The following is a 16,634-nucleotide window of genomic DNA, read 5'->3' as shown; positions in this document are numbered from 1 at the left end:
TAATAAATATAATAAATATAATAAATATAATAAATATAATAAATATAATAAATATAATAAATAATAAATATAATAAATAATAAATATAATAAATAATAAATTTCTTCAAATAAAAACAAGTAAATTAATTAAAAACAAAAAATTTAAATAAATTTCGACCCAAGTTATAATGTCACATTGTAAAGCAGAATTAAAGTTAAAAACAATATTTTTTAGGCTGAGAATATTTATGTTTTATCACTGATTTTTGAATTCAAGTAAATTTATAAACTGCTCTGCCTAATTAAAAATAGGCTATACTACTAATGACAAAAGACGGACTTAAAGTGAGTTAAAAGTATATCTGACTATGAAGGAGTTTACACCGTAAGCCTTAAATATAAGCCTCCGCGCGCATAAACGGATATACCTCTAGGAGCATATATTTGCGCCTGCGCGAACACGTGGTCAAGGCAAACTCTTTCACAACACAGCTGCAGGCAAACACTTTGCGCAGACGCAAGTATATCCTCATGGAGGCATATCCGTTTATGCTCGCGGAGGCTTATATTTAAGGCTTGCGGTGTAAACACCTTCTATAACTGAATTTTTCTACTTAAGAAATATATTAATTAAAAGTAACTTTATAAAAGTGTCTGACTATAACTGACGTTTACTACTTATAACAAAAAAGACAAGAGAAACTTGAAGTAACTTGAAAATATGTCTGACTACAACCGACTTTTACTAGGGGAGAGTGGGGCAAAATGGGGTAGGCGGGTCAAATGGGGTACCTCTGTTTTTCCATGATAGGTACTTTTAATTTTTTTATCCTCGACATATATCATTCATGTTGATAAGAAACTGTTATTAATTATGAAGACACTCCAAAAAAAATTTTGTTTTGAAAGTTATACAACTTTTAAGTTTTAAGCAAAAAAAATATGAATGTTTATCGAAATTAAAGTGCTTACAAAACTTTTTGGGATAATGCATTTAATTTGGCAAGTGTGGTATCTTTTTCAGCACTTATTCTAGAGTAATTTCCAATAGAATAGATTGTTTAATTGTTTACAATAACTTGTAAACATTGCATTTTGTTTTAATATGCAGTGTGGGGCAGAATGGGGTACCTAAGTGTGGGGCATGCCGGAAGCTACGCCGTTCCATTAAAACTATTTAAAAACATTATATTATGCATATTTAAAGGTTTCCTGCAGAAGAATCGATATTTTTGCTTCGAGGCATTTATACTATTGATGTTTCATTATCAATATATCGATATTTTGCAATATCCATGTTTTTTTTGTTAAATTCTAATAAATATTACTTGTTTTTCATAATAATGAAGAATCCTACTTTGTGTTTGTATTTATAATCTCATACAACAAGAATTTAATGAATTTTGAAAAAATATTCAATGTTTTGTATAGTTATTTGATGACACCCCATTTTGCCCCACGGGTGGGGCAAAATGGGATTTTAGCACTTTCTTAGAAAATACGATATAAGTTCTTTCAAAAATTTTTTTCTCCGCTATTATCATAATTTCCTCAAAGCTAAGTGTACAAAGAAGAATTCTGAAGTTTAGCTGAATCGATTTATTCGTTTGGTTCTCTGTAAACAGACAATTTCAAAAAGGTACCCCATTTTGCCCCACTCTCCCCTACTTTAACTAATTTTACTACCACTTTCCACTACTTTTTATTAAAATAGAATAGAATAGAAAAAAAATAGAAAATAAAATAGAAAAATAAAAATAGAAAATAGTAGTTTTCACTACTTTTTATTAAAATAGAATAGAATAGAAAAAAAATAGAAAATAAAGTAGAAAAATAAAAATAGAATAAAATAAAATAAATAATAATAAAATAGAATAAATAATTAAAATAGAATAAAACACACTTTATAAAAGTGTCTGACTATATCTGACGTATACTACTTATATAACAAAAGATAGACTATAAGTGACTTTGAAACATGTCTGACTATAACCTACTTTTTCTACTTTTACTAATTTTACTACTACTTATCACTATTTTTTTTTAAACCAATATAAAGTCTGACTTTTAAAGTTTTTTTCTACTGTCAATAAAAATCGAACAACTATTTTCTTAATTAATTTTTGTTTTAATTAATTAATAAAAATTATTTTCAAATAATAATTAGATTTACTGCTGAAATTCGAATTAAACTCAAAGCAAAATGTGAATAAAAATTTTAAAAATGACTTAAAAAATATATCTGAATATAACTGACTTTTACTACTATAAAAAGTGAAATATGTCTGGCTATGACTGATTTCTACTACTTGTTATTAATTAATTTACTTTAAATATTTCTTCAAAATCTGATTTTTCAATGAATTTTGTTTACAAACAATAAAAATGAATAAATTTTTCTTTCTAATTTAATTAAATTAATTAAAAATTAAACTATTAATAACAAAAGACGAAATAAAAATGAATTAAAAAATTATGTCTGACTATTATTGACTTTTACTACTTAAAAATATAAATTAAAATTGTGTTATATACGTGCCTGACTATAAATGACGTTTGCTACTTATAATAAAAGACAAAATAACAGTGTCTTAAAAAGATGTCTTACTGTAACCGACTTTTACTACTTTTACTACTACTTTTCACAATTTTTTATTTTTAAATTTGAATTTTAAGAAATTCAGTTTTTCGAAATTTTTATAATTTTAGATTTTTTACCAAAGAGTCGAGACTATTAAGTAAGTAAAGTATTTTTCAAGAGCCCAAAAATAATGAAGCTAAATGCCTTAAAAGAGAAGAAAAAATGTTGAATTTTAAGAAATTCGGATTTTTGAATTTTTTATAATTTTAGATTTTTTACCAAAGAGTCGAGACTTTTAAATAAGTAAAATATTTTTCAATAGCACAAAAACAATGAAGCTAAATGCCATAATAAAGAGGAAAAAATGTTGAATTTTAAGAAATTCGGATTTTTGAATTTTTGAATTTTTTATAATTTTAGTTTTTTTACCAAAGAGTCGAGACTTTTAAATAAGTAAAGTATTTTCCAAGAGCACAAAAATAATGAAGCTAAATGCCATAAAAAAGGAGAAAAAATGTTGAATTTTAAAAATTCGGAGTTTTGAATTTTTGATAATTTTTGAAAATTTTCGATTTTTTATCAAAGAGTGGAGACTATTAAATAAGTAAAGTATTTTTCAAGAGACCAAAAATAATGAAAATGAATAATGAAATGCCTTAAAAGAGAAGAAAAAATGTTGAATTTTAAGAAATTCGGATTTTTGAATTTTTGAATTTTTGATAATTTTCGATAATTTTCGATAATTTTAGATTTTTCACCAAAGAGTCGAGACTATTAAATAAGTATAGTAGCTTTCAAGAGCCCAAAAATAATGATGCTAAATGCCATAAAGCAGAAGCAAAAATGTTGAATTTTAAGAAATTCGGTTTTTCGAATTTTTGATAATTTTAGGTTTTTTACCAAAGGGTAGAGACTTATTAAAAGGGTGTCTAACGGTCAGAGAAGTCAGATAGTGTCAGAAAATTTCATTGAAAGTCAGGAAAATTTCTAAAAAAATATAAAAAAATTAAAATTTTTGTGAATAAAAAATTTTTTTAATCTAACAAAAGTTTGAAGATTTTTTTAATCGGTTGTTTCTATTATTAGATATTAATTTATTGCTAAATATGTCAGTTACCATATTTTTGTCTCAAGAAAGCAGAAATAAAATTATTAAAAGTCAGGGAATTATTTTTTTAATCCTTGTTAGACACACTGTTTAATATTGAATAATTAATTTAATTATTAAAAAAAGTTAATTCAATTAATTTAATAATTAAATTTTTTTTAAAAATGTCTTGTCTGACTAAAATTAGATTTTACTATACTTATGAAATAAGTAGTAGTTTATTACCTAAGGAAAAAAGTAGGAGGCTGTGTTGCAAGTAGTGAATGACAGTTTTGGTCAGACAAAATAATGTAAATTTGTTTAAATTAAAAAAAAGTGATAAAAGATAAATTTAATCATATTATAAGAAAAATAAAAATTGTTCACTCTTTGTATATAGTAAAATTGTTTACTCTTAGTATAGTAAAAATTTTTACTCTTAGTGTAGTAAAAATTGACCATTAAAAGTCAGATTTTAAAATCTTGATATCTTAATTCACTTTTACTACTGATATTTAATTTAGAACGTTTTAAAGTCTTTTGTCTGCCTATTAACGAATTTTCAACTACTTGCATTATTTTACTACTAAATAGTAAAATTAGAACATTTTTTAATTCTTTTGTTCTACGAGTTATAAATTGACCTTTACTACCGAATCTGCAAATATATTGTCCGTCTATAAATGACTTTTACTACTGATACTTAAATTCTAAACTTTATTTTTACTGTCTGACAAGAATTGACTTTTACTACTGGCAACAAAATGCATAATCTCCAACAGTAACAATTTTTAAGTACTTGTGTTTTTTTGACTTGCCATTACCGGTATTTATCACTGTTGTAGAAAAATAAAATGGGTAAAAAAATAAAATAACAGGAAAAAAGTAAAGAAAAACGAAAAATAGAATAGAAAATAGTCAAAAAATTTTGTCTGACAAATATTTTTTTCTACTGATAATAAAATTTTACTTTTTTGCTTTTAATTAGTAAATTTTGCTAATAAATTAGTAGAAATTATTATTTACTTTTTGCTTTCAATTTAGTAAACTTTACTAATTAATACTAATTTCTACTAATTTATTAGTAAAATTTACTAAATTGAAAGCAAAAAGTAAATAATTTCTACTAATTTATTAGTAAAATTTACTAAATTGAAAGCAAAAAGTTAATAATTTCTACTAATTTCTTAGCAAAATTTATTTATTCAAAAGCAAAAAGTAAATAATTTCTACTAATTTATTAGTAAAATTTACTAAATTGAAAGCAAAAAGTAAATAATTTCTACTAATTTATTAGTAAAATTTACTAAATTGAAAGCAAAAAGTAAATAATTTCTACTAATTTCTTAGCAAAATTTATTTATTCAAAAGCAAAAAGTAAATAATTTCTACTAATTTATTATAGTAAAATTTACTAATTTAAAAAAAAAGTCAGTAACAAATTGAAATTAGTAAATACTTTTTTTAATTCGAATTTAGAGAGAATGAAGTAAAAAAAATTTCCTTATTTAATGATTAAAAAATTCTCAGTCAGAGAAAAAAAAAATAAAAATTTTTTCGTAATTTATTTCTTTACTAATCTTTTTTTCGATATTTTTTTAGGTATATCAACCTGCCGAGCAACCGGTCTATCAAGTGAACACAATTTTCGCCAGTGATTTAACAAACACTGGAATATATCATCATCATCATCATCATCAGCAACATCATCATCAACAACAGCAGCAGCAACAGCAAAATCATCATCAAAATCATCATCACAGTCTTCATCACAGTAATCATCATACGGGAATTATTTATGAGCCAACGGCGGTAGCAGTAGCAGCAACAACAACAACAACGGCAACAGCAACGACAAATGCAACAATTATTCAACAAACGCCAGGCGGTGTTTTTATACCATTATCGCCAGTTCAAGAGATTTTGTTCACGTACAGCACTCCGTCCGTGCCGACGTCAATTATCACTCAGCAAACAATTGAGACAGTTCCGCCATTGACGCCACCGACATCCGAGTGCAGCAGCGACATCGAGAACAATAATCCAAATTCACAACCAACTCAACGTGACAAGGAGGTGCAGACAATCACCGAACAGTCCGAGGTGAAGGTCGCCGCCTACACCTACGACACTCTTCTCGTCGCCGATGGGAGATCGAAAAATAAAAAGCTACCACCGCAACAGCAGAACGTAGAGGATGTCGACACTGAACCTGTTGATAATCTCGAGTCGCCCAAGGGTGGACGGTATATTTGCTGTGAATGTGGTGAGTTTTTTTTATTTTTTTTTTTAATATTCCTCTAGTCGCAAAAGGAATTTAGACATTTTTCTCTAAAGAGTATTTTTCTTTTTTTAATTTTTACAGTTTGGAGTTTATTTATATTTATTTCTCTATTTATTTTTTCACTTATTTATTTATTTATTTATTCATTCATTCATTTATTTACGTATTTTTTTATTTATTTATTTACTTATTTATTTATTCATTCATTTATTTATTCTTTTATTTCTTCATTCATTTATTTATTCATTTATTCAAAATAATAATAATAATAATTTTTTTTTTTATTTTTTTCTTTTATTCATTTATTTATTCATTTATTTATTCCTTAATCCATTTAATTTTTAATTTATAACTTATAATTTAACAAAATTTCAAAAATCGAAAAAAATTTATTTATAAATATTATAATGGAAGGAAAAATTATTTCAAAATAATTAAATTTAATTAATTTATAATAAACGATTATTTCTATATTCAAATAATTCAAATTTCAAAATTTCTTCAAATTATTTATAATAAATTATTATAAATTACTGTTTACAAAAGTATTTACAATACTCAATTGAAAAAATACCAGGAAAAATTCAGCAATTAATTGTATTATTATAACAACTTAGAAAATTTTTTATTTTTGAAAAATCAATTTTAATTTTTGAATATAATTTTAAAATCCAAATTTTTAAATCACTTTTATTGGCTAATTTAGTTATTAATCACCATTATTTACCTTTTGCGATATAATTATATTTTTAAGATTTATTTTCAATTGAATTGAATTGAATTGAATTGAATTGAAAATTGAATTGAAAATTGAATATATAAAATTGAAATTCAAAAAATATGTAATTGATTATAAAAAAAAATTTAAATAAATAAAAAAAAATTCTAATTCTAATTCTAGTAATTAAAAAAAATTCTTCGCAGTAATTCAATTATTTTTATAAATAATAAAATACTTTGGAGGAATTCAATTAATTTGAATATTGTATTTATTTCACTGAAACTTAATTTAATAAGATTTATATTTCGAATTATGAATAAATTTTGGAGAACGAATTTTTTTAAAAGATTTTATTTTATTCTTTTACATTTTCGACAGTTGTATTCTTAGAAAATTTCGATAATTTCGGAAAACAATAAAACCCTAAGGACATTGCAAGCAAACAAGGTCATTATGACAATAAATGTTTTTACAATCACTTGAGGGTTCGGATTATTTAACAAAATATAATGGCGTAGAGTTTATTGCAAAGTCGTAGACGATAAAATAAATTTGTAATATTTTACAAATATAATTTTAGTGTAATTATAATTTTTATTAAATTTCTCGAAAGAATTTAATTATTTTCAAAAATTTTCAATTAAATTCTTCAAAAGAATAAAAAATAATTATTTATTTTTGAAAATTTTGATAAAATTTTTCAAAATCAATTATTTTTAATACAATTTTTAATTATACATTTCTCGAAAGAATTTAATTATTTTCAATAATTTTAGTAAACGTTTTCGAAATAATTTAATTATTTTTGAAAAGTTTGATAAAATTCTTTAAGAAAATTCAATTGTTTTCAATACAAGTTTTAAATAAATTTTTCTAAAGAATTCAATTATTTATTTATTTTCAATACTTTTTGTAAAATTTATCGTAACAATTCAATTATATTAGAAAATTTTGATAAAAATTTTCGAAATCAATTATTTTTAATAAAATTTTTATTATAATTTCTCAAAAATATTCAAATAATTTTTAGTAATTTTTATTAAATTCTGCGAAACAATTAAATTATTTTTGAAATTTCAGATAGAATTCTTCCTAATCAATTATTTTCAATACAAATTTTAATTTAATTTCTCGAAATTAAAATGATTTCTTTAATTATTTTCAATAATTTTAGTAAAATTTATCGAAACAATTTAATTATTTTTGAAATTTTTGATGGAAATTCTCGAAATCAATTACTTTTAATACAATTTTTAATTAAATTCTTTGAAAGAATTCAATTATTTTTAATGAAATTTCAATTAATTTCTTGAAAAAATTCAATTATTTTTAATAATTTTTATTAAATTTTGCAAAATAATTAAATTATTTTTGAAAATTTTGATAAAATTCCTTGAAATCTAATATTTTGAATAAAATTTTTAACTAAATTTCTCGAAAGAATTCAATTATTTTCAATAAATTTTGTAAAACTTTCTGAAATAATTCAATTATTTTTGAAAATTTTGATAAAATTGTTTGAAAGAATTCAATTATTTTTAATCAAATATCAATTAATTTCTTGAAAAAATTTAATTATTTTTAGTAATTTTTATTAAATTCTGCAAAATAATTCAATTATTTTTGAAAATTTTGATAAAATTCTTCAAAATCAATTATTTTGAATAAAATTTTTAATTAAATTTCTCGAGAGAATTTAATTATTTTCAATATCTTTTGTAAAACTTTCCGAAATAATTCTATTATTTTTAAAAATTTTAATTTAATTCTTTAAAAGAATTCAATTATTTTTTAAAAAATTTCAATTAATTTCTCGAAAAAATTCAATTATTTTTAGTAATTTTTATTAAATTCTGCGAAACAAATTCAATTATTTTTTAAAATTTAGGAAATGTTCTTTTTGAAAGAATTAAATTATTTTCAATACAATTTTTCATTAAATTTCTCGAAATTAATTAATTATTTTTCTAATTATTTTCGATAATTTTAGTAAAAATTTTCGAATCAATTTAATTATTTTTGAAAATTTTGATAAAATTCTTTAAAAGAATTCAATTATTTTCAATTATTTTCAATTAAATTTCAACTAAATTTAACGAAACAATTAAATTATTTTCAGAATTTCCAATAAAATTTTATACGCGAATTAAATTACATATTTCATTTTCAAAGTTAAATTCACTTATTAACGAAAAATTATGGAAAATAATTTCTAAATTTTTCTTTGTAAAATTATTATCCACAAAATATTTGAATTGTTTTGAAAAATAACTTTCAAAATTGTTTAAGGTCATCAGAACCATTTTGACGTCACAGTTTTCGAACCCATGCTCATGTTCAGGTAGAAAAAAGGGAGAATATAATTGAAAATATTTTATTTTGGGGATGTTTATCTTTCAATGGTTTCTCAATAACCGACTCGCAATTATAATATAACAAAAGGCGTACAAGCATGGCCGTTTACAACCTCAAGATAATGGCCGACTTTAAATGATTTCATTGGCTGATTTTAGTCAAGCCCACTTTGCATTGTTATCTCAATAGTAAGATAACATTTTCTAACTGTATTTTCAATAATAGTTATACCCAAAAATTATTTCAGTAATGATCAAATAATATTTAATAAGAAAAGGTATCTTTATTTTATTTTTAATTTATTTTAATTTAATTTTTATTTAATTTTTATTTTATTTTTATTAAATTTTTATTTTCTTTTGAATTTAATTTTTAATTTATTTTCATTTAATTTCTATTTTATTTTAAATTTATTTTTAAATTATTGTCATTTGAATTTTAATTTATTATTATTTTATTTTAATTTTATTTTTATTTAACTTTTATTTTATTTTTTTTATTGTAGAAATAAAAGAAGGAGAATAGTGTAATTAATAAAATTTTGATTTTTTTGCAGGCAAACAATATGCGACATCATCAAATTTATCGCGACACAAGCAGACACATCGCAGTATTGATTCACAATCGGCGAAAAAATGTATTTACTGTGGCAAGGCGTACGTGAGTATGCCGGCATTGGCAATGCACGTATTGACACACAAATTAACGCACAGCTGTGGTGTTTGTGGGAAAATGTTCTCCAGACCATGGTTACTTCAAGGCCATTTACGAAGTCACACGGGCGAAAAACCATATGGCTGCGCCCACTGCGGCAAGGCATTTGCCGATCGTTCAAATCTACGTGCCCACATGCAAACACATTCGGCCGACAAAAATTACGAATGTCCAAGGTGTCGAAAATCATTTGCGCTCAAATCTTATTTAAATAAACATCTCGAGTCCGCATGCCAAAAGGAAAATGGTGATATGGATGACAATGAAGTTTCGTCCACGTAAAACAACGATTTTAAGGTGATTTTTCCATTTTTCAATTTTTAATTCATTTTGTAATTTTTTTTTTCAATTTTTATATTTTATTCTATTTTTTAAAATTGTTATTATGTATAATTAAATTTAGTAATTTTTAAAATTTATTTATAACATTTTTAAGGGCAGTACATTTACTATTAATTTAGTAGCAAATTCAATTATTTTCAATACTTTGAGTAAAATTTATCGAAACAATTCAATTATTTTTGAAAATTTTGATAAAACTTCTCAAAATCAATTATTTTTAATACAATTTTTAATTAAATTTCTAGTACGAATTCAATTAATTTCAATAATTTTAGTTACAAATTCAGAAATATTTCTATTATTTTAGAAAATTTTGATAATATTCTTTGAAAGAATTCAATATTTTTAATACAATTTAAAATAAAATTTTTCCAAAGGATTCAATTATATTCTTAATAATTTTAATAAAATCTTCGTTACAATTCATTATTTTCGAAAGTTTGAATAAAATTCTTCGAAATCCATTATTTTGAATACAATTTTTAATTATATTTTTTGAAAGAATTCAATTATTTTCAACAATTTTTGTAAAACTTTCCGAAATAATTCAATTATTTTCGAAAACTTGAATAAAATTCTTCGAAATCAATTATTTTGAATAGAATTTTTAATTAAATTTCTCGAAAGAACTCAATTACATTCAATAATTTTTATAAAACTTTCCGAAATAATTCAATTATTTTTAAAAATTTTGATAAAATTCTTCGAAAGAAATCAGTTATAATACAATTTCAATTAAATTTTTCGAAAAAAACTAATTATTTTCAATAATTTTAGTAACACTTTCAAAAATATTTCTATTATTTTTGAAAAGTTTGATAAAATTCTTTGAAAGAATTCAATTATTTTAAATACAATTTTAAATAAAATTTCTCTAAAGAATTCAATTATTCTTAATAATTTTAATTAAATTCTTCGTTACAATTCAATTATTTTCGAAAGTTTGAATAAAATTCTTCGAAATCAATTATTTTTAATACAATATCAATTAAATTTATCAAAAAAACTCAATTATTTTTAATCATTTTTAATAAATTTCTTTAAACAATTGAATTTTACCTTCCACGGATCGAAATTTCTACTTACTTCTAATTGAATTATTTTTTCAAATTTTGATAAAATTCTTTGAAAGAATTCAATTATTTTTAATACAATTGCAATTAAATTTCTCGAAAAAATTCAATTTTTTTTAGTAATTTTTCTTAAGTTCTTCGCAGAAATTCAAATTATGTATTTTGAAAAATTTTAATTAAATTCTTTATGACAATTGAAAAATTTTCAATAGAATTGTAATGAAATTCCTCTAAATAAATTCAATTATTTTCAAAAATTTTAATAAAATTCTTAGCAAAATTTCAATTATTTTCATAATTTTTTAGTTCTCAAAAGAATTAAATTTCTTTTTAAATTTGATAAAATTTTTAGCAAAAATTCATATTATTTTGAAAAATTTTAATTAAATTCTTTAAGAGAATTGAAATATTTTTAATGCAATTTTAATTCAATTCCTCAAAAAAATCGTATTATTTTCGAATATTTTAATAAAATTATTAGTAAGATTTCAATTATTTTTATTATTTATAAAATTTTCCGTTGGAATTTAATTTTTTTTTAAAGAATTTTAACGCATAAATTCCATTACTTTGAAAAACTTTGTTAAAATTATTTATGAGAATTAAATAAAATATTAATAAAATTCAAATAAAGATTGAATGATTTTCATAATTTATATAATTTTTGTCAGGAATTTAATTATTTTATAGAATTTTAATAAAATTTTTAGCAGAAATTCAATTATTTTGAAAAATTTTGATCAAATTATTTATGAGAATTGAATTATTTTCATAATTAATCAAATTATTTATGAGAATTGAATTATTTTCTAAAATTTTGATAAAACTTGTTTATTTATTTATTATGAGAAAATTCTTTATAAGAATTTAATATTTTTAGTGTTATCTTAATTAAATATCTCGCAAGAATTAACTTATTCTTAAAGATTTTAATTAAATTATTCGCAAGAAATTTAATTATTTTAAAAAATTTGTATAAATTTCTTTATAAAAATTTATATCTTTATAAGAATCATATTAAAATTATAAAATAAATAAATTAGAAATATATCTTTTTTTTATTTTATGTATTGTTTGTAATTCTTTAATATAAAATTTCCTTTTTTTAATTTTGTATTCAAAAATTTATTTTTAAATTATCTGCTTTATTTTTATTTTATTTATTCTTTACAATTCTTTAGTATTAAATTTTTTTTTTAATTTTCTGTTTGAATTTATTTTAAATTTTCTGTTTTATTTTTATTTTATTTTTTTGCAATTCTTTAATATCAAATTAAATTTCCTTTTTTCCGTCTTTTTTTTGTTGTTAATTTTCTGTTTGAAAAACTTGAGTTAAAAAATTTTCTGTTTTATTTTATTTTTATTTATTTTTTATTTGCAATTCCTTAATATTAAATTAAATTTTTTTTCTGTTGAAAAATTTAATTAACAAAATTTTCTTATTTAAATCACAAATTTGAAAAAATACCTGCAAAAAAAATTCAAGAATAATAAACCTAATTTGACTTTTACAGACTGTTAAACTTGCAGTTGAAATTGTACCAATTGAAGAAGAATTTCCCACGACGAATATTTTCCAGTCACAATAATGGGAAATCGTATAAAGCACATAAGAAGTTTATATGTATAGAAATAAGCAACGATCAAAAAAAAGAAGAAATAAAGAAAGAAATGGAAATTTATCGTAAACGTTCGAGGACCAGGAAAGCAAATACAAGTGCGTGTCGTACTTTATGTTTCGTTCGACCTCTTCAGGACTTCACATTAACAGGACCTCATGTAAGATGTTCTTTTTTTTTCTTTTTTACCATTTTAAAACTTGTCATAAAATTGTTCCATTTTATTTTCTATTGAAAAAAAATGGAAGTCACCATCGTATAACGCAGTTTTATTGTCATAAAAAAAAGAAAAACTGTACTACAAGATCATAAAAAAATGCGCGACTTTAAAAGCCGCTCGATTTTACGATCTCGAGTAATACAGAAACATTTCAAAAGGCACGAGAGAAAAAAAAATCCATTTTCTAAAGCGAAATACTTCAATAATTAATATTCTTATCAGAATAAAACTGTGTGTTTGATAAGATTGTATTTCTTCTGAGGAAATACTAGACACGAAAATTTTTTCCTTTTCGAAAAATTGAACGAAAGAAAATTGAAATTAAAACAAAACGAAAAAAGCAAAAATTGTTTTAATAAAAAAAAAAAAAACGTTTTTTTATACCGATTGTTTCGAATTTATCAAATCGAAAAAATGGAACAAAAAAAAAGAACAATTGTGTTTGGAAAAAATTTTCGTGCCCAGAAAATGTTTTTTGGTAATAGTTGCGTCCTTTTCCTCGTGTAGAGTTATATTTTCTACCAAAAAAAAAGAAAATGAAAAAAAAACGATACTCAAGTATCACCCAGTACCTTTTTGAGCCAAAATATAATAATGGTTCTTGCCGAGAACGAGACATCGAATTTTCACTAAATAAAAAAAAAATAAAACTTTTTTAATCCGTCGTCACTTGACACAAAACTTTGACAGCGTCAATTCCATTTGAATATGGACTTTTTAAAGCAAAAAAAAAAAAAGAGAGAGAGAGCGAAAGAAAGAAAAACGGAAAAATTGAAAGGGGGAAAAGAAAACATTTCCTTTCTTTCTAGAAATGAATAGTGGAGAAAATTATTTTTAATATCAGCTAAGATATCTAAAAATGCATATCCCATTCTTTATAAATGAATTTAAGTAGACTGTCCCTAATCGTAATTGGTAGAGCATTTGGAAATTTCAATTTTTTCTATATATGAAAAATAAATTCGAAATATTATTTTTATATCTTACTTGTCTATTTGTAAAGAAAAAAAATTACTATTATATTACAATAAGAAAAATTAGATTTTTTGATATTAATTAGTATTAATATTAAACTAATTTTCTTATAAACAAATTTTTCAAGAAAAAATTTTTATGGAAAATTTATTTTTATTCAACAAAATTGTTATTTTCATTTTAGGAATTAAATTAAACAAAATTAAAATTTAATTTACGATTTCTTATTAATTGTTAATTTTTAAAAAAAATTTGTCAATTTTTTTACTGGTATTTTTTTGACAATTTTTTTTAAACAATTTTTATTGATAATTTTTTTTACAAATTTTATTGATAATTTTTTTTACAATTTTTGTTCACAATTTTTCTCACAATTTTTAAAAATGATTTTGTATCAATTATTAAAAATGAATTATTTACTTTAAAAAATTATTGTCAGTAAGCGAAAAATAAAGTACGTTCAGACGCTTTTCATCAAACCTCGCAGGGTAGTTATAGATTTACAAATATTTATCACCGAGGCATAATTAGCATGCAAGCGTAATTAAATTAATAAAACGACATCAGTGATGTACCAAATTCTTGTCAATTCTTAGGCAAAATTTCTTTTATTAAAATTTTGCTTTACACTTGAAAATATTTTTAATTAAAATTACAATTTTATAGAAACTTTAAAAAAAAAAATTAAATTCTATTTAAAATTTTTTACAATCGAAAAGTTTTATGAATTTGGAAAAATTGTTGAAGTAGTTGAATCGAAAATTGAAAAAAGTTATTATAAATTGTATTCTAATAATTATTTTCAAGAGTAAATTTTAAAATTGTTTCAAAATTAATTAACTATTACAATAATTTAAAAAATAATAATAATTAATAAGAGAAAATTTAATTCGAAAAAGCGAAGAATTGACAAAATTTTGTGCATCGATATTTGTAGAATTTCTATAGAAATGTTTGTAGGCGTTACAATGAATGTGAAAATTGTCCAAATAACGTCAATGGGACATTTCGTGTGTCCTGAAAAATAGCTCAACGTTAAAAATTCAAGTAATTAATTACCTCATTATTCAATATTGATAATAATTAAATTTTTCGTTATATATTAATATTATTTTTATTTTATAAATATAATTTTTCGTTATTAATATTATTTTTATTTTATAAATATAATTTTTCGTTATTAATATTATTTTTATAAATATATTGTTGACTCGAGAGAAATTTAATTTGAAAATAATTATTTCTTGTCTCTAGTCATTGTAAAAATAAATTTAATTTTCATTCCTTAAGCGTATATTTGGCAAAGATAATTAAATAAAAATAGTGAGAATATTTATAGTGATATACGTGAGTAACTAGTCAAGAAAAAACGTAAATTTATTATCAGCGAGTGTTTTTAGAGTACTATTTCTTATTTTTCTTTACTTTTTTTCGAAAATTACTTTTATAATTAAGGGAATATCTTAAAACGTCCTAATACATCGACGATTTTTAACAATTTATTATCAAGATTTAATATAAAATTCCCCCTTCTCTATATTGTGTCAAGCGATAATTCCAAAGCGCCAAAAACTTTGTTTTCGAACCAAGACAGCAAAAAAAATAAAATTAATTGCTAATTAGAAAATAACGATTTTTTGTAAATTTACACAACTAGAATAAATGAAAAAGGAAAAAATTGTAGGAATTGAAATGTTATTTTTTATTGTCAGTTAAGGAAAAATAAAAAAACAATTATGTTCACTTTTGGAAAATATTGAAAATGAAGAAAAAGACACAAATAGAGAATTTCGAATGAATGATTTTTTTTTACACATAAAAATGTAATATCGAATCTAGTTTTTTCAGTCCTTATTCAGCCTGACCGCAACTAGTATTAGACTCAATAAATAATAATCAATCTTGCCCTTAAATTATTTATAGAAAACAATACTCGACAGTCAATCGAATAAGTACACATATAAATATATTATGGAAAAAAACCTTATAACTGTAGTCAATAGCAGGAAAAATAGTAATAATAATAATTAATAATAATAATAATAATAATATTTCGAACGTTTCCTGATTCTGAAATAGGTGAGGAAATCCTCGATTTTTTCACAAATCATGAAACAAAAAAAAAGAAAAAAAATATGCGAACTGAGACTGATGGCGTGTAGAATAAATAAATAAAAAATTGTTTTATATGCACTGTATCGCGATGCCTTTAGACAAATTGAATTCGAATGAGAAGTGATGTGTTATTTTAGATTCTGGAAACGAGCAAAAGCAAAATTCATCTAAAAAAAAAGAAAATTCGATTTTACAATTTTAGAAAATTTTTCTAGTTCAATTATAAATTAGAGGAAGAATTCGAATTTCGAAGTATTCTTCTCGAATTATTTTTTAACATATTTCACTCAATGACTCGATTCTTTTTGTATTTTTATTCAAATTTGCATCAAATAATATTGAAATGTTTGTTAAAATATTGTCAACTTTAATTAATAACCATGTATCGTTAGTGAAAAATTAAATATATTGATTTCAATAATTAAAATTAACATTCAGAATAAATCGAGAAGAATAAATCGATATTTCTATTTAAATTGAATTTTTCCTTAAAAAGAAAAACAATTCGTAACATTAATATTGTGACATTGTAATTATTCAACAATTTTTCGAAATGTTTTTTATATT

The 16,634-nt window shown here is 21.7% G+C and overlaps 1 protein-coding gene across 5 annotated transcripts in view; it reads left to right on the top strand.

Annotated features, from left to right (window-relative positions):
* The window catches only part of LOC122506720 (dual specificity protein kinase pyk3-like), a 63,700-nt gene that overhangs the window by 11,307 nt on the left and 35,759 nt on the right, over positions 1 to 16,634 (top strand). For 4 of the 5 annotated variants that reach the window (XR_006302016.1, XR_006302015.1, XR_006302018.1 and 1 more), the window contains exons 3-5: positions 5,252 to 5,915; positions 9,566 to 10,020; positions 12,653 to 12,917. Coding sequence is in view for 1 of the 5 variants with exons in the window: in XM_043619045.1 (XP_043474980.1) it covers positions 5,252 to 5,915; positions 9,566 to 10,005 (1,104 nt within the window). In the remaining 4 variants the exon portion in view is untranslated. Of the gene's footprint in view, positions 1 to 5,251; positions 5,916 to 9,565; positions 10,021 to 12,652; positions 12,922 to 16,634 lie in introns of those variants that run through there. The other variant, XM_043619045.1, reaches the window with a different exon arrangement.

This window comes from Leptopilina heterotoma, unplaced genomic scaffold (genome assembly GCF_015476425.1).
Source record: "Leptopilina heterotoma isolate Lh14 unplaced genomic scaffold, ASM1547642v1 Lhet_114, whole genome shotgun sequence".
Taxonomy (NCBI): domain Eukaryota; kingdom Metazoa; phylum Arthropoda; class Insecta; order Hymenoptera; family Figitidae; genus Leptopilina; species Leptopilina heterotoma.
Note: the sequence above shows the minus strand (reverse complement) of the source record. Positions and strands in the feature narration are given on the sequence as shown.